Source organism: Paroedura picta, chromosome 10 (genome assembly GCF_049243985.1).
Source record: "Paroedura picta isolate Pp20150507F chromosome 10, Ppicta_v3.0, whole genome shotgun sequence".
Taxonomy (NCBI): domain Eukaryota; kingdom Metazoa; phylum Chordata; class Lepidosauria; order Squamata; family Gekkonidae; genus Paroedura; species Paroedura picta.
Window position 1 is genome coordinate 88,108,059 of NC_135378.1, and position 23,280 is coordinate 88,131,338.

At 55.6% G+C, this 23,280-nt stretch overlaps 3 protein-coding genes across 3 annotated transcripts; 1 reads left to right on the forward strand and 2 right to left on the reverse strand.

The window, feature by feature from the left end:
* Positions 1-5: 5 nt before the first annotated feature.
* Positions 6-8,926, reverse strand: DQX1 (DEAQ-box RNA dependent ATPase 1). The gene is made up of 11 exons (XM_077301414.1): positions 8,578-8,926; positions 8,110-8,303; positions 7,651-8,026; positions 5,676-5,921; positions 5,158-5,257; positions 4,908-5,066; positions 4,588-4,779; positions 4,242-4,367; positions 3,940-4,130; positions 3,381-3,571; positions 6-2,982 (listed from the first exon to the last, which is right to left on the reverse strand). The coding sequence occupies exons 1-11, from the start codon at positions 8,785-8,787 to the stop codon at positions 2,799-2,801; spliced, it is 2,169 nt and encodes a 722-aa protein (XP_077157529.1). The 5' UTR covers positions 8,788-8,926; the 3' UTR covers positions 6-2,798.
* A 572-nt stretch (positions 8,927-9,498) lies between these two features.
* AUP1 (AUP1 lipid droplet regulating VLDL assembly factor) lies at positions 9,499-13,819 on the reverse strand. The gene is made up of 12 exons (XM_077301435.1): positions 13,548-13,819; positions 13,299-13,436; positions 13,013-13,163; positions 12,552-12,739; positions 12,395-12,467; positions 12,100-12,173; positions 11,835-11,901; positions 11,621-11,726; positions 11,204-11,344; positions 10,407-10,552; positions 9,921-10,009; positions 9,499-9,797 (listed from the first exon to the last, which is right to left on the reverse strand). The coding sequence occupies exons 1-12, from the start codon at positions 13,802-13,804 to the stop codon at positions 9,749-9,751; spliced, it is 1,479 nt and encodes a 492-aa protein (XP_077157550.1). The 5' UTR covers positions 13,805-13,819; the 3' UTR covers positions 9,499-9,748.
* Positions 13,820-13,848: 29 nt separating this feature from the next.
* HTRA2 (HtrA serine peptidase 2) lies at positions 13,849-22,157 on the forward strand. The gene is made up of 8 exons (XM_077301436.1): positions 13,849-14,129; positions 17,159-17,363; positions 17,739-17,933; positions 18,089-18,121; positions 18,470-18,578; positions 18,845-18,914; positions 21,147-21,242; positions 21,342-22,157. Exons 1-8 carry the CDS (start codon positions 13,849-13,851, stop codon positions 21,505-21,507), a joined length of 1,155 nt encoding a protein of 384 aa, XP_077157551.1. The 3' UTR covers positions 21,508-22,157.
* The last annotated feature ends 1,123 nt before the right edge of the window (positions 22,158-23,280 follow it).

The following is a 23,280-nucleotide window of genomic DNA, read 5'->3' on the forward strand; positions in this document are numbered from 1 at the left end:
CGGTCTCAACACAGAGAGTTTTATTTGTAAAATTTAAACAGAAAATTGGACTGCTTGTTAAAAGGCATTTAGAAGAATATCATGAAGAATGAGAATTAAATGTACATTAGAATCTCATAAAGTTCTTTGTGTTTTAACTGATCTAGCATCTAAAGAGCAAGCAGAAAAACAGAAATTTCTAGACCAAAATGTAAAGGCATGTATGTTTCTCCTGGGTTCAACAACTTATAGAATTATACAGTCGGAAGGGACCTCCAGGGTCACCTAGTCCAACCTCCTTCACAATGTAGAAACTCACAACTATCTGCTCACCCACAGTGACCCCAAATTCATGCCCAAGTATCCCCCCTCCTCCATAACTCTCCAGAATCCAGCCTGGCCTGGAGGAAATACACCTACCATCGCACAGTGGTGATCAGCAATTCCCTGGGCATGCAAGGAAGGATCACAAGAGACCAACAATGACACTTCCCTTCCTGCCCACCCACTTACATACTGACTAAATTCACAGAATCAGCATTTCTGCAAGGTGGTTCTCTAGCCTCTGCTTAAAAACTTCCAAGGAAGGAGAACTCACCACCTCCCAAGGAAGCCTGTTCCACGGAGGAACCGCTCTGTCAGGAACTTCTAGATGTTTAGCTGAAAATTCTTTTGAATTAATTTCATCCCACCTGTTCTGGTCCGACCCACTGGGGCAAAAGAAAACAACTACTCCATGCTCTATATGACAGCCTTTCAAGAACTTTAAGATGGCTAGCCTATCACCTCTTAGTCGCCTTCTCTCCAGGCTAAACAGACCAAGCTCCCTCACCTTTCCTCATACCAGCTTAAGAGCCCTCCTTGGGACACGCTCCAGTTTGTTTACATCCCCAAACTGAACACGATACTCTAAGTAAGGGCAACAACAAACCAACTACAAATTACTCAACGAAAAGAGGAGATAGATGAAAGTGAACCAGGAAAAGCAGAAAGTACGACAAGATGTTAACAGAAAAGCAACAAAGCTGTACCACTGCCAAGACTCCGCGGACTGGCTGCCCAAGTTATTAATGAGTCCTCAGGTTGGGTTGAGAATTACCTACAGATGAAATAAATAAACAAATAGAGGCAATAGTGATCTGAATCACTTGGTAAATGCCCTTCTGAAAAAAGGCTGTAAAGGTGCATTCAAGAAAAAACGTAACATGGATGGAAGCAAAGAAAAATACGACAAAGCATGACTAGTCACAAGCACTGGGGGGGGGGGAACCTTTTCTTTTACACAGACAGACCCCTAATCTCAAACAACTCTTTGCCCACAACAATGCAGCATCTCATGTTGCCATGGACACTGGTACTAGAGCTTGCCACAAACCCATATGCCAACTTTGCTGCCACATACACTCCAGTGCCACAATTACTGGACCTAACAGGTTCACCTATACTAGTGGTTCTCAGCCTTGCGGTCGGGACCCCATTTGGGGTTGCCAGGTTGCCTGCCGTTGTGGCGGTGGCGGCAACATGTGGAGGCGTGTGGTGGCGGTGGAGGCAGGTGGAGGTGGTGGCTGGCGGAGGTAGGCGGAGGCATAGCAATGGCTGCCTCCACGTCGCCTCGATTGTTGTGTGCATGCGTGTACATGCCACCCGCGCACATGCATTTCCAGTGTCCCACTGGCTCCTTCTGCAGCTGTCCAGCCTGCCTGGGGGGTCGTGCTGGTGCCTGCCAAGGAATGCACCGAAACACTCTGCTCAGCTCTTTCATAGCTGGCAGGAAAGCGACCCCCTACCCCTGTGAGTCCAAAGTTGCCCCAATTCCACCTGACTCTGTCCGGCAAACCCCGCGTGCTCGGCAGCAGGGCTGACGCGGAACCCCCCGTGGTTAAAAGAAGTGAGAAAGGAGAGAAGTGGCGAGCCAAGGGAGCAAGATGCGTGGCCAAGCCTAGCCTGGAACAGTGAGCAATGTGGATGCAGTGGCGGATCATGCCTTGAATAAATCTTTGTTGGTCTTTAAAGTGCTACTGGAGGCAATTGGTTGGACACCAGACTCAAAGCAGTCCTGATGCTGCGGAAGGGGCTGCCCCAGCGAGCCCAGAGCATTGGCCTTCACAGGAGACCCGCACCCTCTGCAATGCACAAGCCAGAGAAACAACCAGAGAAACCCACAGGGAGAGCTGGGCAGCTATGCAGTATGGAGAGGCAGCTGGGGGGTTGGGGGGGGGCAAGCTGCTGCCCCCTGGAGCAGCTAAGCCAGAGCAAGGCCTGCAGATGCCAACAGCACAAAGCAGCCACGGAGCAGGGGAAAGGGTGTCTCAACTAGAGAGGAGTAGAATTTGTAAACTTCCCCCCACTAGCATCTGTACACAGAAACCCTGGGGCCCCTCAGGCCATTCTTCATGAAGGCTCTGCTCCTTCCCACCCTCCACAGAACACTTTTATGACACAAAGACCACTGAAGGAGCTTTTATGCACCAGAGAAGAAACCACTGCCCTGAGCAGGTCCCAAGGGGCTGGGATGCCAGTGTTCCCAGCTGCCTCCCTCCCCTCACCCGCAACAGGATCCCCTCCCCTGATAGTCAGTCTGCGGGTCAAGTGCCCTCCGGCCAGAGGCTAAGGGGCGCTGCTGGCTCATGATGTGGAGAACTCTCTCTGCCAAATGGCCCTGTGAGAGGACACAGAGGGGACAGGCACAACCCTGCTCAGCCCACCTGCCTTTGCCCGGGCCCCACACCTACCCTAGGCCACAAAGCCAGAGGAGTCTTGACTGCCAGCCCCCCAGCAGGGACAGCATGCCTCTTGGCCTGGGCCAATTCAGACTAGCCTCACTGAAGCACGCAGACGTCTTCGCTGTCTTTGGCAGCTCTGGCAGCAAGAGGCTCCTCCCCATGGGATGGGGGCAACAACCCCACCCCTTCCGCCAGCTTCTCCCGCAGCTCCATGAGCAGGTCCCGGCTCTCGCTGGGGGGCAGATTGCTCAAATAGTACTGGGGCGCCAGTTCGGCCAGCCTGCAGGGGAAGAGGGTGGAGGTTAAGCTGCTGACAGCCCCCAAAGCCAAGCAACGTGTCACCGCAGCAGCAGCCCTCCCCTGGGACAGGGAGCAGGGAAAGGGAAGGCCCTCGACACCACATCGTGCATCAGGAACAGGTGAGAAGACCTGGGTCTGGGAAAATCATAGAGCTGAAAAGGTCCTCCTCCAACGTCATCTAGTCCAGCCCTCTGCACAATGCAGGAACTCACAACTACCTGCCCACCCACAGTGACCCCAAGTTTATGCCTAAATGATACCCCCACCAAAAATCTCGTGGCCTGGAGGAAATTCATCTACCATCCCTCAGTGGTGACCCCCCCCCCCAAGCCAAAATCTAAGGGACATGAGCGCAGCACCACCAGCTGGCACACTCACATTTCTGGGTTGATCTCCGAGACGACGCTGAGGCAGTTGTCCAGCGAGATGGTGAACTCGTGATAGAGCAGCCAGGGAGGGGGGTGGGGGGGCGGCTGGCGCAGCCGATAGCCACAGGTGGGGGGCAGCTGGGCCACATGCTTGCTGGTCAGCAGTAGGTAGTTGCCAGAGCCATCAATGTCCCGAGCCACCTGCCTCAGGCGGAGGGAGAGAGAATGAGAAGACCTGAACTGGAGCCACCCAGGACAGGGGGCTGGGCTCTCTGAGGGGCCCCAGGCAGACAGAAGGCACTTGACTGCCCAAGAGGGCTGGGTGGGGAGAAGAGCTGCCATGGGTGGGTGTGGGAAGCCTCTCCGGCCTTCCACCCCCAGGGCCACACTGATCCCCCCTCCAGGGATCAATGGTCTCCCCACTGCATCTGTCCCTGGCCTGCTGAGGCCCCCACCCTAGTGTCCTCCCACTCCCACAGGGCTGGTTGAGGGGCACACGATGCCCCTCTGGACTCTATTACCAGTGAGTGTGTGTGTGTGTGAGAGAGAGAGAAGCCCCACCCACCCACCTTGAGAAAGAAGCCGGAGAGGAGGGCCTGTTTGACCCGGCGGGTATTGTCATCTGTGCCAAAGGCAGGTGGAGAGACGGGCAGCTCGATGCGCTCCATGACCTCCAGGAGCTCAGCCCGCACAGCTCTGGCCTGCTGTAAGGCTGCCTCGCTCACACCGTGCTTCCGGCACCAGCTCTCAGGGTCACTCTCTGGGGGAAACAGGATGAGGAGAAAGGATTAAGCAAAAGGGCAGCAGGCTACCAGGGGTGGGGGTGGGGGCTTGCCCCCCAAGCTCCTCTCGTTGGCCCCTTCACACTCACGCTGGAGGAAGGTGTTGAAGACATTGATGAGGGTGAAATGGTCTCCAGCCGGGTGCAGCAGGGCTCGCTGCCGGGCAGCCACGGCCTCTCCCCAGCGGTGGGCTGGGGTCACAAAGCAGGGCCATGCTGCAGAGAGGGAGAAAGGGAGGGGGGAGAGAAGGGACCGGTCTCAGGCCAGTGACCGAAAACGCAGATCTCCTCCCTACATGTACAAACACACGGACGAAAGGAGACCAAAAGACAAGGGATCCACTGGCAAAGTCTCCCGCAAGGGGCATGTCCTGAGAAGGGGCCCTGAAAAGACCTGACAGCGGGTACGCGAGGGGACCAGGGAAGAGATGCGTACCTGTCAGCATGGCTGCCAGCGTAAGCATCTCCTGGACACATTCAAATTCACACGAGGCCAGCAGAACCTTGGCCAGCTGGGGGTCAACGGGGAACTCGGACATGATGATGCCCACCTCTGAGAGACTGCCCCCATCGTCCAAGGCCGCCAAGTAGTCCAGGTCCTCCAGGGCCTGCATGAGGGACTCCGGGGCTGGTGAGGAGAGGAAGGAGTGGCAGAGCAGCAATGGGGTGAGGTGGGGCTAGGCTCCCCTCATCAAGCCCTCAGTCCGGCGAGCCCAGAGTCTCGGCATGCCCCTGGACACCCCCACAGCCCCTCACCTGGCCGGTCAAGGAAGTCGCATTGGCCCATGTCTGCAATGTCCAGCCTCTTCAGCAGCAGGACCAGGCGGCTCAGATTGGCCTCGGTGAGGCGGGCCGGTGGAAGGGCTGGGAGGCTCTGGTCATAGAAGGACTCTGTGTAGAGGCGCAGGCAAGTCCCTGCCAGGCACAGGAGAGGACTGTGGAAAGGGGCCTTGGTTGCCACTCCTACCCGCCACTGCCGGTCCCCACCCAGCCCCCACAGGCTCACCAGAGGGACTCCCAGCTGCCCTCAGCCGACGAGCCTCCGCCTGCTTCTTGCTGATTGGGCGCAAGCCCTGCGATTCAGCACGGATCTGCGGGTTGTAGACCTGTCCAGGAGACAGCGAGACATAGCCCCAGAAGCCCCCTGTGCAGCTGAGCTGGAGAATGGCCCCACGCAGACAACAGCAAATCAGAGCCCCGCTAGCAGGAGCCTGGTCTCTGGAGGTTGCCTGTGTGGGGAGGGCTAGTTGGGCCCCAGCAGAACACAGGGGATGAATCCTTAATTAACTGGGTCCCTCTCCCTTGCTCAATAGTGCCAAGGAACCACAACAGCCAAGGGCAGGGCAATGGTGAGTGGACTGGGGAAGGCAAGGTGGGCTGAGTATCCTGCGGGATGTGGAGGAGTCAGAGGCAGGGCATCACCTGGGCAGATTCTTCCCGCCGGCCTCAGCACCAGCAGGCTCCAGAAACACAGGCCAGGGAAAGGGGCTATTATCTGCATGGCCCAAGCCCTCTCCCACTCACACTGCGCAGCTCCAGCCCCGTGTCAATGACGTGCCTGACGCTTCCCACAGAGAAGGCGGAGTCTGCCAGCCAGTGGGTGACGATCACGCGGCGTGCGAGGCCTCTGGCTGGGGGCTCCCAAGGCTCGTACAGTTTCTGAACCTGTCGTCCCACGCCGGGATGAAGGGGCAAAACCAGCAGGGAGCCCAGGCAGGGGTCCAGGGATGCAGCTGCTGCACGAAGGGCCTCACAGCACTCCTGGATCTCCTGGGGTGGGAGGGAAAACCTTCCATGACTGGGCTGCTCTCCACGCGTGCTCCATCCACCCCCCTAGGCTAGCCTCCCACGCAGGGGCTACCCCACCCCAAGAGCTCTTGCTCAACTCTAGACAAGGGTTAACCAAGTCAGTCTGTCAATGGCCACTAGCCCACCCTAGTGACCGAGGGGAACCTCCATATTCTGAGGCACTAAAGCTTCTGAATCCCAGAGCCAGGAGGCAAAACCTGGGGAAGACCTTGCCCTCTCTGCCTCCCTGCTGAAGGCCCTCTGGAGGAACCGGCTAGCCACTGTGTGAATTGAGAGACTGGATTAGAGGGCGCTTCAATGGTCTGATCCAGCAGGGCTCTTCCGATGTTTTTCTACACAATTGATGGCCTCCAACATCCTTACGGCCTTCTGGTTGGAGTATCATGTGCCCAAGTGCCCCTCCAGACGCCCTGCTAGAGGCTCGCGCAATTTGTTGTCTGCCCCACCCATCAAGCAGAACTTCATTTTCGGCACAGGGCTGAATGTGGATCTGGTCTTGGCTAATGCCTTGCCATGGTCAGGCCATTATACCCTAAGGCTGCTACCCCCTCCTCAGTTGGGTGCCGAGCAGATTTGAACTCATCCACGGAGATTTAGGGATTTAATCAGATTCCTGAATGCTCTGCGGGAACTAATGTCTCCGACCACTTTTGTAGAACAATTCAGCAGGGCCTGAGAGAGGGAGCTCCTTTGCCAGGCATTTGGCTGAAGCTGACCAGAACCATTACCTTTCTCTGGGCCCCCGAGCCTCCCTCCCATGTAAATCATCACCTGAACCATCCAACCACAGAGCCATCGATACGATGCAGTTGAATTACTGTTCACTACTGTCCAATTGTTGTACTATGTTACTGTTTTGTTGATATATATTGTTTTAAAATATCGTTATTTACAGCTACTGGCTTTCTATGTTGTTCCTGATCTGCTACATTATAGGTAAACTGCCCTCAGTCTTGGCGGAGGGTGGTGTATAATTTCATGTTGTCAAGAATGTCTTGGTCTCTCAGCTCTGTTGCCGATCCTCCAGGGCAGTGGTTCTCAACCTGGGGGTCGGGACCCCTTTGGGGGTCGAACTACCCTTTCACAGGGGTTGCAACAGGGCAAGCAGCTTGGCCAAGAGGGGCGCCATCCTCACACCAGCCTTGCGGGGTAGATCAAGATAGAGCGTTCGTCTGTCTGGAGCAGCGGAAAAGAGCGAGATTGGCGTGGTGGGACAAGAGGAAGAACTGAACTGAGAAACCCTGGAAAAAAACCCGATCTATATACAATCCTGAACAACGTATGGTCAGTTCCGGTTAGATTTCTGTGAAAGCACACTTGCATCATTTTATGGTTGGTGGTCACCACAACATGAAGAACTGTATTAAAGGGTCGCAAGCATTAGGAAGGTTGAGAACCCCTGCTCCAGGGGAACTGGTTGGGATGAGATGGGGTGTTGAGCTGGATCTGCTGTCGTCTGGTCCAGCAGGACTCCCCTGGTGTTCTTAATGTGGCCCGCATGCCCCACTATCCTGCTCAGCCAAGGTGAACAGCCACTGAAGCTAGGAGACATTTGTCAAGCAACAAGAGAATACGCCAGCTAGGAGCATTTCTCACACCACGCACAAAGGTTGTTTCAGTCCTGAAACCTTCCACCAATAGCCTGGAATGACTCCCACGGGCCCCTCTACTACTGCCCCTGTTCCCCTACCTGTTGGCTAGCCAGGAAGACCATCACGTCCCCAGTCTCCCCCTGCTGGTGCAGCTCCACCACGGCTTGGCAGGCGGCAGCTACCCGGCCCAGAGGCAAGGGTTCCCGGTAGGTCAGGTGGGGGGCTGGGGCAAGCGGCGGCACCCGCACCAGTGGGGCATCTGGGCAGAAGTGGCACAGCGACTCCTCCAGCGACGGCTCCGTCACCACCACAAGGCGCAGCTCTGGGCGCTGGCGCTGGGCATCTTTCAGCAGGCCCAGGAGAAGGTCTGTGGCCATGGTGCGCTCCTGGGCTTCGTCCAACAAGACCACCCCATACTGCCGCAGCAGCGGGTCGGAGGTCATCTCCCGCAAGAGGACCTCATCCGAGCAGAACCTGCAGCACACACACAACGTGTCTGTCAGCCAAGGAGGGATTTGAGACCCCACAGCCAGGCCCCCTGGCTCAGAGCCCCTCACCTGAGCAGCGTCTCTGAGATGCAGCAGTCCTCGTAGGGGATGCAGTAGCCCACCTCATGGCCCACGTTGAGGTCCATCTCATCTGCCACGCGCAAGGCCAGGCTCAAGGCAGCCAGGCTGTGGGGCTGAGAGCAGACCACCTGGCCGTGAGCGAACTGCAGCGAGAGAGCGTACTCGGCACACCACTGAGGCACCTGCAGCACGGAGGGAGGGAGGGAGGGAAGGCCACGCCTGAGCGCTCCTTCCCCTTTGCAGGGGGTGGCCCGCATGGCAGGCAAGAGGCCCAGCTGGGCTGCCCAGCCCGGAAAAGGGAGTTGGCGAGAGCGGCTGCCAAGCAAGCCTCGAACCGGGCAGAAGCGGCCTGCCCTGCAGGGCGGGCGGGCGGTCCGGGGCAGCGTCCTCTCCCCCTGTCCCCCGCGCGCGTGCCGTGCCCGCCTCCCCCCACCCACCCCTCTTCCCGGGACTGGCCTGGGTGCTCTTGCCGGCGCCGGGCGCGCCCGAGAGCAAGACGACGGGGTGGCGGCGCAGGTGGCGCAGGAAGGCCTCGCGGGCGGCCCACACCGGCAGGCGCCGCCGCTCGGCCAGCAGCCCCGCGTAGCGCGACGAGAAGGGCAGCCCGTCGAAGGGGTTCGGCGCCTCCCACCGCGCCGGCAGCGGCGCCTCCGCCTCGGCCGCCATCGAGAGACGGAGGGAGGCAGCGAGCGAGCAGCAGAAGCAGGAGGCGGACTCTGCCCCGCGCCCAGCCAGCCCACCTGCAGCAGCAGCAGCAGCAGCTGCGGCGGCGGCGCCTCCCCCGAGCGGGCACGTGACGCGGCAGCCGGCCAACAGCAGACGCGCTGCTCCCTCTCCCCCCCCCCCCCCCCCCGCCAGGCGGCCGCGTGGCCACTCGGGGCAGCCCAGGAAGCCGAGGAAACGGGGACTCCATCCCGTGGAGCCCTCTGCTGCCCCCACCCGCTTATCCCTTTGCTCGCAGCGGATTTTAGCCACTCTGCCTCCCCCCCTCGCGGAAATGGCAAAGCGGCACACCTCCTCCTCCCCGTTTTATCCTCACAACCACCCTGTGCAGTAGGTTACGCTGAGTGTATGGCTGACCCAAGATCATCCAGCAAGCTGCCATTACAGAGAAGGGAGTTGAACCAGAGGCTGCCCAGAGCATCTCTTGACGTGGGAAGCTGGGAGGGATGCACACCGACTGAGACAATAACTTCACATCCTCGTTCCCCAATTGCGCTCAAGAACTGGCAGTTTAAGGAAGGGGAGGATTTTTCAGGTAGCTTGTCACATTGCTTGGTCCCTACTGGAACAGGCTGCATGTCTTTCTAGAGGCCCATGGACCACTTATCGGGGCTCAGCTGCAGCATAAGAAGGGGCTGCTCCCAGGGACACAAGTGAGAATTTCAGTAATATTTATTTTGATGATAGCGAAACCCTTCCTCATGCCCCCCCCCCCCCCTGTTCCAGGGCCCTCCTCTTCCGAGTCCAGGGCCTGGAGTGAAAGCAAAGGGAGGCCAACACCCAGTCTTCTCCCCTAGTCCAGGACACTCTTGAGTTGTAGTCACAAGTTGCTCATCATACACAGCAGCCACCCACACCAAGAGCCACCACCATCCATGCCAAGTTCAGGAGAGGTGGGATCTGCTCAGCGGTTTCCATGACTCTGAGATATTCCATATTTCTCTGTGTATCTTCTGTGGAGGCAAGGAAAGTCAGAAGTAATGGCCAAGCAGAGCCAGGCAGCCCGCCACTGTGGCCTGCCCCAGCCAGCATTGCAAACCCTTCCTTCCCTATGGTGGGGGGAGTCCTAGCCTTACCTCCTGGCATAGTCAAACAACGCACGCTTCCGGTCCTGCAGGGAGAGGTGTCGTGCCTCTGGGGACCTGGCAAATACCTTCAGGGGCAGCTGCACACAAACAGAGGAGGAGGAAGAGGACCTCAACTCAAGCCCCCCCCCCTCCTCAACCCACCATCCCGTGCCAGTTTGGTGTAGTGGTTAGGAGTGCGGACTTCTAATCTGGCATGCCGGGTTCGATTCTGTGCTCCCCCACATGCAACCAGCTGGGTGACCTTGGGCTCGCCACGGCACTGATAAAACTGTTCTGACCGGGCAGCGATATCAGGGCTCTCTCAGCCTCACCCACCCCACAGGGTGTCTATTGTGGGGAGAGGAATGGGAAGGCGACTGTAAGCCGCTCTGAGACTCCTTCGGGTAGGGAAAAGCGGCATATAAGAACCAACTCTTCTTCTTCTTCTTCTTCTTATTTTCTCCTTCCCCACCTCTATAGGCAATCTGTACTTACTGCAGTTGGAGGGGGAGATGCAGAGGGATGAGCACTGGAGACTGATGGGCCAAACAAGGAGGGCTCCTCTTCTGTCTCCCTGGGGGTGAAGGGAACCCGCCCCTCCAGCAGATTGGCAATGGTTGCATCCACACAGTTAGTCTGGGCTGGGAGAGAAAGGCAGGCCATGCATCAGGGGCCAGTCAGGGCTTGGAAAACCTACAACTCTGGGCCAGACTTCCTTCGAATGTGATGGCTCTTGGGCCTGGCGCCCTTTGCCCTGAGGTAGCAGCTGCAACCACAAATATGATCAGAGAAGGAAAGGAGAGAAAGAGCCTTGTGGGAGTAGCAAGGTCTAGGAGACTGACAGTGTCTTAAGGAAGCACACCTCTGTCAGCAGCTTCGCACCTGACAAAGCAGGCTCGGGAAGAATGCTGGACTCCCCCCCCCCCCCCGGGCTTCTGAACACCCCTCTCTCAGGGCTTCCGTGAGGTTGCCAGGCAGGCTGGCTCTGCTTCCCAAACAGCTTAACTCACCCTGCTGGGAAATCAGCATCTGCCTGGGCCTCAGTGCTATTATTATGCCTGATTATCTCTGGCTGTTTTAAACTAATAGGAAGTTAATTGACTATATTGGTCATTTATCCCCAATTACATTGTTTTAGGCTATGCTGCCTTAAAGGTTTCCACTTAAAACAGTTGCTGCTTCAGGTACCTGATCACTCTCAATTGACTCCTCTGACTCTTAGGCATTTTGATGTGTACCTCAGTCTGCAGTGCCCAAAATATAACCTTGAGCGCCTGGCTCCACTCTCTCACCCAAGTCCTTGCGAATGACTGCCAGGGACACGTGAGGGAGGACTTCCTTGACACGCTGAGCCATAACCATCAAGTGTGTATCCTCTGTGGGGGGTGAGCTGGAGGAAGCTTGAGGCCGAGCTGTTGTGGGCTGACTCAGGACTAAGAGACAGAGATGGATGAAATATGAGCATCTGCTGAAAACTGTGCTTACTCAGCACAGGTTCCGTTTCCAGGATAGTTTTGAGGCACAGCCCCCTTCCTAGCGCTGCTTCTCACCCAAAGAGTCAACTGCTGTGACACCAACATCGTTCCCGGAAACACTCACCCCGCCCCCCAACCAGAGCTCAAAGAGGGCCACTGAGGTCAAGGCCTGCTGGGTACCCAGCATGCAAAGGGATGAGGACATTGCTGGGCAGAATGGGGAAAACAGCTCACCTGGGGCATAGGGAGCAGGAGAGCTGTGGCGCAGTCGCTTCAAGTGCTCTGCTTTGTCAGCAGCAGTGACCCGTGTTGCGATCATGCTGAGCTCAGAGGCCAGGAGCTGCAAGAGGGAGAAAGATTGACAGGAAGGTCCCAACAGGCCTCTACACCAAGCGGTCCAAGCACAGCTACCTTGAGAAGACAAAGTCCCTGACCTGGGCTTGCTTACCTCTTGGACTCGAAGAGCCAGCTCCTCCCGTGTTTCCTCAGCTCGTCTGCAAACTGAAGGGAGCCACCTATGCCAGGCATTAAAAAAAAAGCCAAAATGACCGAAAGGACAACAAATGGTACTCTTTCTCCACAGGAGTGTCAAAGGACCTGTCTCCTCCAGAGGTGATTACTCAAGGAATCAGGGACAATGGAACTGGCATTTGTTGGGATGTACCTTCAGAAACTCCTACTCCCACCCCCAAAGTATTAGAGAAAATTAGTACCTTACTTGATAAACAGTGAACGGAACAAAGAAAGTCCAGAGCAGCTCAGTCACCCAGGAAGCATCAGCCGTGCTCTTCAGAGAGAAAGGGAATGGTGAAAAGCCCCTTAGGGACTGCTGCAAGCACACTGCTGGCCCAACGGTGATCAGGGTGGAGGGGCCACCCACCCCTCCCTGGCAGACCTGATACTGCATAATACTTTGCAAAGGGAAAGGTAAGGACTGACAACATGCCAAGAAAGGGCACAGTGAAGGTACAATACTCTCCACGGCACAGTGAAGGCACAAGTACTCACCACAGCAACAAAGGGCCTCTGTACTTGCAAGGCCACTGGCTGGACCATGTCCAAGATTGAGAAGGGCCAAGTGCTGGGGAGGAAAGAGCCAGTCAACAAGGCCAAGCCTGGAGAAAGGCAAGCCTAAGGGCAGCACTTCCCCCTGCCCATGGCCCACCTGAAGCGCAAAAGGCCGACCCTTCCATTGGTGGTGGTTTCCTCAGGGAAAAGCAGCAGAGGCGGGTTGCCTCCGTGGGAAGAGTAGGCCTTCAAAGACTCCAAGAGCTCTGCTCGACCTCCTGCGGTCCCCACCTCCAAGAAGCCACGTGACCAGCAAATGAAGCCAGAGGCCCCATTCAGCATGGGCTGTTGGAAGAGAAAGGAGACAGGATGTTAAAGCCTGCGAAACAGCACAGTCTGGACCTGCTAGAGCAGGCAGCTCAGCTGTTAACGACAGCAAACAGCTTTGGGACGTCCGCAAGCCACCCCACTGGCTATGCCATCCCTCAAAAGGGTGGGGGCGACTTCCTGGAGGTTTTCTCAGACAGCCCCATTTGGCTTCTTAGGAAGCTTGGAAGGTGAGAGAGGGAGGTGCGGCCCCCACCCTGGGGCCATGTTCCTGCTTGGAGTCCTACTCACTGCATTGCAAGAAGTCAGCAGGTTAATGACGTTGTGATCAAAGGGCGTGACGTGGTTGGCGATGTAGACGCGGGCCCGGAGGCTGCGCTGGCGAGGCTGGCTCTGCCGCACCAGGAGGCCCAGCACGGCACACATCACCCTCACGACCAGCCTGGCGGAGAGGGAGCCACAAGCACATTGGGGGGAGGGCACGGCGGGATACGGAGCCCCCCCCCCTTCCGCAGCCCCGTTCACCCCCTCCCACCCTCCCCCCCCCCTTCCGCGGCTTGCCTGCCTGCCTACCTACCTGCGGAGGGCGCTGTCCGGGAGGGCGCAGCTGACCAGGAGGACGTGGAGGCCAAGGAAGAGGCGCAGCAGCAGCAGGCACAGTCCCACCGGCGCGTACAGGAGCAGCGAGAGCAGCAGCAGCCCGTCGCTCGGCAGCCTGGGCGGGAGGGAGAGATGGGAGGCGCGGCGGGCGCGCGCTTAGAGCGGCGGGGGGGGGGGGAGGGGGAGGGGGCAGGAGCGCGCCCGGGGAGGGGGAGGGGAGCCTCACCGGTGCGCGTCGAAGAGGCGGTCGGGGCCGGGCGCGGGGCCCGCGGCGGAGGACGAGGCGGCGGCGGCGGCGGCCGGGGAGGCCTCCATGTCTGAGCCGCTCGCTCTTTCTTTCCCCCGCTCAGGGCCAGGCCGAGGCCCGCGCAGGCCGAGTCGTCCGAGCCACCATCTTGGCTGCGCCTGCGCAGACGAGAGTGCGGCGCCCCCCCTCCCCGGTGGCACGCCGGAAGAGGACTGCCGACCTTTCCCAGCAGGCATTGCGCACCTGGGCCCCGGCGCTGGACTTCCGGGCCAGGGAGGCCATGATGGCGATGGCAGCGGCGGCGGGGCGGGCGGCGCGGTGGGCGCTGGCGACGCGGAGGGGCGGGCGGGGGCGAGGCCGGGGCTGGGCCTGGGCGCTGGCCGGCGCAGCAGGAGGAGGGGCGGCGGCGGCGGCGGCTCTGCTGGCCAAGGGGGCGGGGCATGAGGCCAGCGGCCCCGCCCCTCGCCCGGGCCCCGCCTCCCCCCGCGCCACCTTCAACTTCATCGCCGACGTGGCCGAGAAGACGGCGCCGGCTCTGGTCTACGTGGAGATCCTGGGCAGGTGAGGCGGACCCAGGAGGCTCCCCGTTGCGCCCTCCCTCTCCCCGGGCCCTCGGGCCAGCGGCAGCCTCCTCGTCTGCCGCTTTTCTCTTCCCAACAACAGTCCTTCGAGGTAGGCTGAGAGAGGGCGCCTGGGTAGTCCTTTGGCCTCCTGGGTCTGCGCCGGGAAACCATTCATATGAAAGACTTTTTTGGCTTAGGATGCTGGTGGAGGTCCTCAACAGTTTTTCAAACGAAAAGGCAGTACTACTGTTTTGGGCAGTACTAGAAAATCTTTTATGAAACGTTTTCTTTTTGATCATGAAAAATTTGCCCTACAAAGCATTTGATGCATTCCAAATGCACAACAACAAACTGTTTGCAGTTCTGACAAAGGGAGCTTTAAGCACATGAGAAGAAATGAAGCACTGGTTTTTATAACCCACTTTTCACTACCCAAAGGAGTCTGAAAGCAGCTTCCAACCGCCTTCCACTCTCCACAACAGACACCCTGTGATGTTGGTGAGGCTGAGAGAGCTCTCTGAGAGAACTGTGACTGGCCTAAGGTCACCCAGCTGGCTGCATATGGAGGAGTGGGGACTCAAACTCAGCTCTCCAGAATAGAGGTCACTGCTCTTAACCATGTCTCCAAGTTGGTCTGCTGGATCAGACCACAGGTCCATCTAGTCCAGCATCCCATTTCACACAGTGACTGACCAGTTCCCCTAGAGGCCCAACAGTGCATAGAGGCCAAGACCTTCCCATGGTGCTTCCTGGCACAGGTATTCCGAGCATTATTGCCTGTGAATGTGGTCATTCCCTTCTGCCACAGGGCTAGTAGCCACTGATAGCTATGCATCTACACCCCCATTTTAAACTGTTTATTCCTGTGCCCATCACTACCTTCTCTGGCTGCAGATTTCACATTTTAATCACTCTGGAGAGTAATATTTCCTTTTGTCATTCCTGGGTTTACTGCCCATCAATTTTATTGGATGCCCAAGTGCTTTAGGATGCTTTGGGCTGATCCTGCATTGAGCAGGGGGTTGGACTAGATGGCCTGTATGGCCCCTTCCAACTCTATGATTCTAGCATTTTGGGAGAGGGAAAAACTCTGTCAATTCTTTTCACCTCATGCAAAATTTTATAAACCTCTATCATGCCACACCTCCCCCTAGTTTCTTCTCTAAACTGAAGAGCCCCAGACTATCCCTCCTATGGAAGGGGCTCCAACCCCCTCATCCTCTTGATTGCCCCCTCTGCACTTTCCCCAGCTCTGCAATGTCCTTTTGGAGAGACTTTGACAAGAGCGATACACTGTATTCTAACTGAGGCTATGCCATAGATCTGTACAGGGCATTACAATATCAGCCATTTTAATCTCAATCCCTTCCCTATAAATAACCACTGGGTGCCAGATTCAGGCAGAGCAAACCAGATTCACGCATACCAGGAGTTCTTAATCTGAGGAAGAGTGCTTGCACTCGAAAGCTCATGCCTTGAATAAATCTTTGTTGGTCTTAAAGGTGCCACTGGACTCTGATTTTATTGTGCTACTTCAGACCAACACAGCTACCCATTTGAATCTACCCTAACAAAGAGGTTTGCCTTTTCCACCCTTGTGGAGCACACAGGGCTTTCATTGAACTATCCACTATGACCCCAAGATCTTTTCTGCCCTTGGGCTCAGCAAGTTCAGACCCCATCAGCTGATACAGGAAGTAGGGATTTCATTTTGGTCCATTGTGTCTCTGCTGACATTGAACTTCATTGGCCACTTGGCTTCCCACCCATGCAGTTGGTGGAGGTCTTCTTGGAGCTCTCCTCAGTCAGCCTTGCTTTTCACCATTCAGAATAACGTCGTGTCATCTGCAGACTTGGCCACTGCACTCCTCACCCCCAGTTACAGATCAGTGATGAATCAGTTAACTAGTATCGGCCCCAAGCCTGATCCACATGGAACCCCATGGCTAAGTTCCCTCCCTCCATGGTGAGAGCAGGCCCTACATGCCTTCCTGTCACTTAGCTGTGACTGTTGAAAGCTCCAACTCTTGTTCATCTATGAGGTGCTCCTGGATTCAATTTAAGCCATTCTGTGTTGTTAAATGTGTAACATGTGTAGATTAGCACGCATTTCAGTTTCCCCCTCCAAAGGGGGGGGGGATTTCTTCTTTGTGGATTCAAAATTTCTGGAGATTCTACATCTCTAAATCAGACAGAAGCATCAGTGGGGGACGAGGAGGGAGCATTGTGCTCCCGTTGGTGGTGAGGGAACGGGGTTGTGGTGGCTCAACAGTTCCCCTTCACATCAGATAAGACTAAACAGACAGCCTGCCTCAACCCTGCTTAGTAGCCAGAAATGACCCTGAGTTGTGCTGATCTGGAAGGCAGTATGGAACTCCTGTTCATGAGGATGCAAGAAAAGAAAGGGGGCCTGTCCCTCTTGGAGGCTTCCTTTTGAACTGAGCTGAGCCTTGGCAGGGACTCTCCCTGTGATACCGGAGCTTCCCTCCCTGCCTCTGTGGCCCAGGCAGGAGCCTCTTGGAGGGCTGCCATCTTGGAGGCCTCCCCTAGGCTCAGCCCTCTCCTTGAATTGCCTTGCTTTTGCCTGCTTTATTTATTTTATTTTATTTATCATATTTCTATACCGCCCTCCCCGGAGGCTCAGGGCGGTTTACATTAAACTTATAAACAGTCTTCATTAATAATCATACAATAATAACAGTGGTTGTAACAGTATAAGAGTATAGTAAACAGTATAACAATAATATAACAGTACAACAATGTAACCGTACAATGGCACAACAGGTCCAGAGCACTCACTAGAGCATCCACTATAAAGGGAAAGGTTGTGATTAGTACAGAAAAAAGACATTTAAGTGGGACCATGACAGAATTTTCTAAACATTATAAAGGACTTCTGAAAAATGAATACAGATACATTTCCCCCACTGTTTTAATATTAGAATGCAGGATCACTTAATGCACTTAGTGGTCTCTCTGGGAGTGTGTGAATGCCCATTTGTTGTCTTCCCCTGTTCTTCTCCTCAGGCATCCATTCTCAGGGCGTGAGTTGCCAGTCTCCAATGGTTCTGGCTTTGTGGTCGCTGCAGATGGCCTTATTGTGACCAATGCCCATGTCGTAGCCAACCGCAGGCGGGTGAGGGTGCGGCTGGCCAGCGGGGAGCTCTACAATGCTGTTGTGCGGCAGGTGGACCAGGTTGCTGACATAGCCACCATCAAGATTGATCCCAAGGTGCCTTACTCTAGCAAGCAGAGTAAGGGGAAGGCAGGGGTGTGGGATCCCTTGGTGGCCTGGGGTAGGGGAGGAAGCATTGTTACACCTTGGAACCTGGAGGGCTGTGGGCCCCCGTGCAGGCAGGATCTGGGTCGCAGGTGTAATGCAAAAGGGGGCCAGGTTCCTTAAGCTACATGTAGCATTGGAAGGCAGTTCTTCCCTGAATGAGCTAATCTGATTAAGGATTCCTGATTCCAGCTGGTGGGTGGTCCAGTGATGCTCCAAAGCATTCTCCCCACTTCTGGAGGCATCTTTCTGGCCCAAATGGATGCGGTACAGGGGTGTGTGGGGAGTGTTTGCGCCCCTGACATCTGCCTCTTCCTTTCTTCTCAGCACCCTCTCCCCACCTTGCCCTTGGGTTGCTCCTCAGAGGTACGCCAGGGAGAGTTTGTGGTGGCAATGGGCAGCCCATTTGCCCTGCAGAACACCGTCACGTCTGGCATCGTCAGCTCCGTCCAGCGTGGAGGGCGAGAGCTGGGCCTGGCTGCTTCAGACATGGAGTACATCCAGACAGACGCTGCCATTGATGTAAGGCTCCTGTGGTCTCCTCCTATCTGGAGTTTCCCTGTCTTCTCACTTGACCATGGGTGAGAGTTGCTGGGCTCCTCCTCAGCAAGTGCTTTGGACCCAGCCAGGCTCTTTGGGAGTCGCTCCTCAGTATATCTTTTCTTTCCTCTCCACAGTTTGGAAACTCTGGTGGCCCTCTGGTCAACTTGGTAAGTTTTCAGTGCTCTGCTTGTGACAGATCCCTGGTGGTTTCTCCAGAGAATGTGGGCATGGGGTGGGGGGCTTCTGCCTCTGTCTTGTGGCTGCTGGGGGAATGGGAAAAGAAGGGCTTCCTTTTAGAGGGCCTGCAGGCCTCCTTGTGCAGGCTCCAGTTCTCTTCCTAGCCCTCTTCCTGTGTTGTTTGGTGAGGGGATCCCAGTTGCATTATTGGACACTTGTGTTTTATGCATTCTGGCCTGCTAGCTGCAGAGCCATCCTCCCTCCTTTCACTGGGTGCTGTTGGCCCTCTGCAGCTGGTGGATGCTGCTTTTCTGCCATGGTGACTTTGTCCTCTCTAGGATGGTGAGGTGATTGGTGTCAATACCATGAAGGTCACCTCTGGGATCTCCTTTGCCATCCCCTCTGATCGGCTGCGGGCCTTCCTTGAGGAGGAGGGAAAGCATACTGGTGCGTGTGTATGGGGAGGGAACAGGTCTGGATTTCACCTGCCCTCTGGTACCAAGGCTAGAAGGCTGTCCTTGAGTGAGGGGGGGGGCTGCATCACGGACAGTGCTGCCAGGCATGGTGTTCTCAGTGCTGCTTCTGTGTATTGGGTGGATGTTTGCTTTCCCATCTTGCTTCTCTGGCAGGGAGGGCTGGAAGGCTGGTGAGGGCTTGATCCATGATTTGGGAGGATCACAGCACCCCCTTGTTGATGTCTCCTCCTCTTGCAGGCTCCTGGTTTGGCAGCACAGAGGGAAAACGTCGCTACATTGGAGTGATGATGCTGACCCTGACCCCGAGGTGAGCCAGAGTCCTGCAGACAAGCAGGTGGTGGTTGTAGCAAGCAGCTTTGTCTCTTCCCTCTCTGATCATGTCATGTTATTAGATGGGAATGTGTTTGTCTCAAAATCATTATTCTATCTAAGTCTGAACAATAGTCTCTGGGGATCAAAACATTTATACAGTGAGGTGATGTACAGGCAAGCAGTATTCTTCTATAGGCTGGAGCAAGCTCCAAATTTTGTGTGTGTGTGTGTGTGTGTTAAGAACTACAAAATACTACAAGCAATGCTTGCTTCCTAAAGGAAAGGATGCCACAGGCATCTTGTGAGACTGTGTTGTAAGATTTTGGTAGCCATTTTGGGGTCTGGTGGGCAAACTCCAACCTACATGGCTCAGTACCTTGTTGCACGGTGTCAGACTGGGCTGGGGGCTTAGACCATATCCTTTTGACTACCAGCCATTTTCAACCATCCACACCACGTTCGGTGCTCCGAGGCGTGGGGCAGGATCCATTTTTTTCCAGCCAGCTGGATGTTGCCATCTTTTTGTGGGTGTGATGTGTTTTTAAGGGTTTTTTACAAACCGGTCAGTCCTAGAGATCAGCCCTGACTGCTCTTTAGACGGCCAGATCCTGAAGATGAAACTCAAATACTTTGGCCACCTCATGAGAAGGAAGGACTCCCTGGAGAAGAGCCTAACGCTGGGAGCGATTGAGGGCAAAAGAAGAAGGGGACGACAGAGAATGAGGTGGCTGGATGGAGTCGCTGAAGCAGTCTGTGCAAATTTAAATGGACTCCGGGGAATGGTAAAGGACAGGAAGGCCTGGAGGATCATTGTCCATGGGGTCGCAATGGGTCGGACACAACTTCGCACCTAACAACAACACCATATGTTTCTTTGGTTATTATGTGACTCTTCTTTTTGTAAACCACCGCAAGTCAGTTCTCTGGAAGTGTGCAGTACAGAAGTTTAAACATTAATTAATTAATTAATTAATAAAGCTTCCAAGTCCCAGTCAGCATGGGAGAAGAGAGAGACGGGATAAAGGGAAGACGATGCTGGAGGAGGGAAGAGGAAAATGGTAAAAAGCAGAGCTGAAGTTAATGGAGGGGAATAGAATTGAGTGGGGCTTGAGGGTGAGAAAGATACCCAAGAAACTTGGTATGTGGCAGGGGTAACAAAGCGAGGGGCTCTTGTGAGTTTCTCCTGGCTGTTCTGGTTGATGCCAGCATAGCCTTGTGTGGGGTGGAAGGGCCAGGCCAAGGCCTCATGCCTCAGGGTGCCAGTGTCTGCTGTGCCCATGGATAGTTCCAGCAGCGTCTCCAGTGAAAAGGATCTGGTCTGAGAAGATTTGAGGCCCTTGAGGGCTCTGAGGCACCCCAGGGGCCTGACTCAGAGAATAGCAACACTGCCAGCCAGGTGGCCTTGGGTGCAGACCCAGTCACTCACTTTGGGGCTTGGCAACTTTGTGGCAGTATTTGGATGCTTGCTCCACAGGGCCCCATGGAAGAAGCTGTGGCCATGCACAGCCCTGGATCAGGTGGTCCTTTCCTTGGGGTGGACAGTTTGGATGAAGCACCGTGCCAGGAACAGCAGGAGGGCTTTGGGGAGGGGAGGCTGGCAGTGCCAGGACTCCCACAGACACTTGTAATCCTGTAATGGATAACCCTCTTGGGAAGTCCTCTGGCCATGCAGCAGCCGACTTGGGTATTATTTAGAACGTTGGAGCTTATACAACAGGAGCTAGCGGGAGGGGGGAATAGCCTTCCCTTTCTCTCTCCATAATAGGCACCCTGTGAGGGCGGTGGGGCTGAGAGCTCTGAGAGAACTGGGAATGGCCCACTGTCACCCAGCAGGCCTCATGTGTCTCAAAGCAGTTTAAAATCGCCTTCCCTTCCTCTCCCCATAATAGGCATCCTGTGAGGGAGGCTGGTAGGGAGTGCGGCAAACATAGGGGCACAGCTGGCTGCACTCTGATTGGCCCATATTCAATATCGGACACCCCGGACACGCTCCTCCCACGGGGGCATTTCACAAATATATAGAGGAACCATGGATGGATAAGGATGGTTGCATTTTGGACATTTAATCCAATTTTACAAAGAAACCAAGCAACTGTGTTACAGCAGGGAACTTTTTAGTTCCTAAAATAAGAAGATATGTCAGAGAAATTTAACAAATGGGATCTAGCCAAGGTAGACCTACCTGGAAATCGCACTGACCTTGGGCTCTCTGCCCTGCTTCCCTCAGCATCCTGTCAGAGCTGAAGTTGCGAGACCCAGCCTTCCCAGATGTGCCTTATGGCGTCCTCATCCACAAGGTGATCATTGGCTCTCCAGCTCACCAGTAAGTGTGGGGCTTCCCCTTCCTGGTGGGCTTGCGGACTGGGGGCCATTGTGCCCTTTCCCTCCTCTTTCCCCTCTCCCTCTGATACTTTGTCTCCAGAGCAGGACTCAAGGCAGGGGATGTCCTGATGGAAATCAATGGGCAACCTTCGCAGCGGGCAGAAGACGTCTACAAGGCTGTGCGGACACAGCCCAACCTGGCACTGTTGGTGCGGCGGGGTGCTGAGGCGTTGCGGCTGACGATCACCCCGGATGTCACAGACTAGGACAAAAAGCCAGTGGATTCTGTCTTGAGTGCAAGAGTTCCGGATCTTCCACTCCACTCTATGGGAAGATGCAGTCGTCCTCTCCCCCTTGGGTTGTGCCTGTGCATTTGCACCTGGGCAGCTTAGGGGCAGTCTCCCTCCCCATGCCTCTGCTGTTGTCAAATGGGGGCCTGACCCTAATGGGATCTCTGCAAGGGGAGGAAGCGTGGGTGGTTGGGCTTTTCTCTTGCTAGTCCTCTCTGTGGGAGTATCAGGATGCCTGGAGGAGGTCTCTGCAGAGCCAGGAGACCACTCTGAAAGATTACTCAGTGCTTGGGAAGGAGCACACACCCTGCCTGTATTTAGGTGGCTTTGAGCTGCTGAAAGGAAGAGGATAGTCTAGAGCAACATGGTCTCCTTAACAACTGCAGTTATAGTTTGGCACGGGGAGGTGAGGGTTGCCTTCCTCGCGGAAGTCCCTGGGCTGCCTTTGCCCAGCCTTGTACTATTAGACTCTCATTGCCTGTATGGGCAAGGTCTCACAGCTCTGTGATCCAAGAGGATCCTTTGTGTGGAAGGAGAGCTGAGGGTCACATTTTTAAAAGGGAATGTTCTGCACAAAGAATAAGAGGATGTAAAGCAAACTGGGAAGAAAAGACACTTGGATTTTGCCCGCTTCTTTTGTCTTCTTTGGGATGAGTTTGGTGTAGTGGTTGGTGTAGTGGTTAGGAGTGTGGACTTCTAATCTGGTGAGCCGGGTTTGATTCTGTGCTCCCCCGCATACAACCAGCTGGGTGACCTTGGGCTCATCACAGCATTGAGAAAGCTGTTCTGATGGATCAGTAATATCAGGGCTCTCTCAGCCTCACCCACCTCACAGGGTGTCTGTTGTGGGGAGAGGAAAGGGAAGGCGATTGGAAGCCTCTTGGAGACTCCTTCGGGTAGAGAAAAGTGGCATATGAGAACCAACTCTTTTTGTTATTAACCTCTTAATTCCGTCTTGGCTGGGTACAGATAGAGGCCTTCAGAGCCCTGTTGTCCTCCCAACATGGACCTTCCCAGAGCAGATGCTGCTTGTGTTTCTCAAGAGTCTTGCAAGCTGGAGACCACCCTGTATGCCAAGGGCCAGAAGACTCAGCAGAAGGGTAGTGCCAGGCTTTGTGGGCACTGTGCCTGGTGCTCCCCAGAGGTTGTCTCTCTGCTTGCCCCACACGGAGGCCAGGGAGGGGAGATTGTGTCGGGGGTCAGCTGCTGGGTTGTCCTTTCTTTCCCTGTCCTGGGTCACCACACCAGGGGGCTGCTTGTGGGTCTGCCTGTCCCCATCTGGTCACAGCAGGGCAGGTAGAAGGAGGATGTGGAAAAGGCAGGCTGCCAGGAAAAGGCTTCCTTTCCCCATAGTAATCTGCAGTGCATATGCAGTGCATGTAAAGAGAGCAAGGGGCTGTCTGCTGGCCAGCCACTGCAACAGACAGGCAGCAGCTCCCTGTCTTTGAGGAGAAGGGGCTTGCTTGGGCCAAAGGTGTGTGTGTGTGTGGGGGGGGGGGGTACTTAATGCTGCTGGCACTACTTCTGCTTCCTGCAGAAGACACCACAAGACACCTCCACACACACTGCATAGCACCAGTGGCCCTTCTCGGACCGCAGCAGAATGAGGTCTCAAGCCCAAGGAGCCCCCTGCGCTCACAGTGGTGGGCCTTCACTTCAGCCGCCTGAGTTGTCAGCCACCGAAGGCCCCACAACCATGAATCTGTCCATGCTACACACACCCTTTAACTAACACTGTGACTGGCAGGG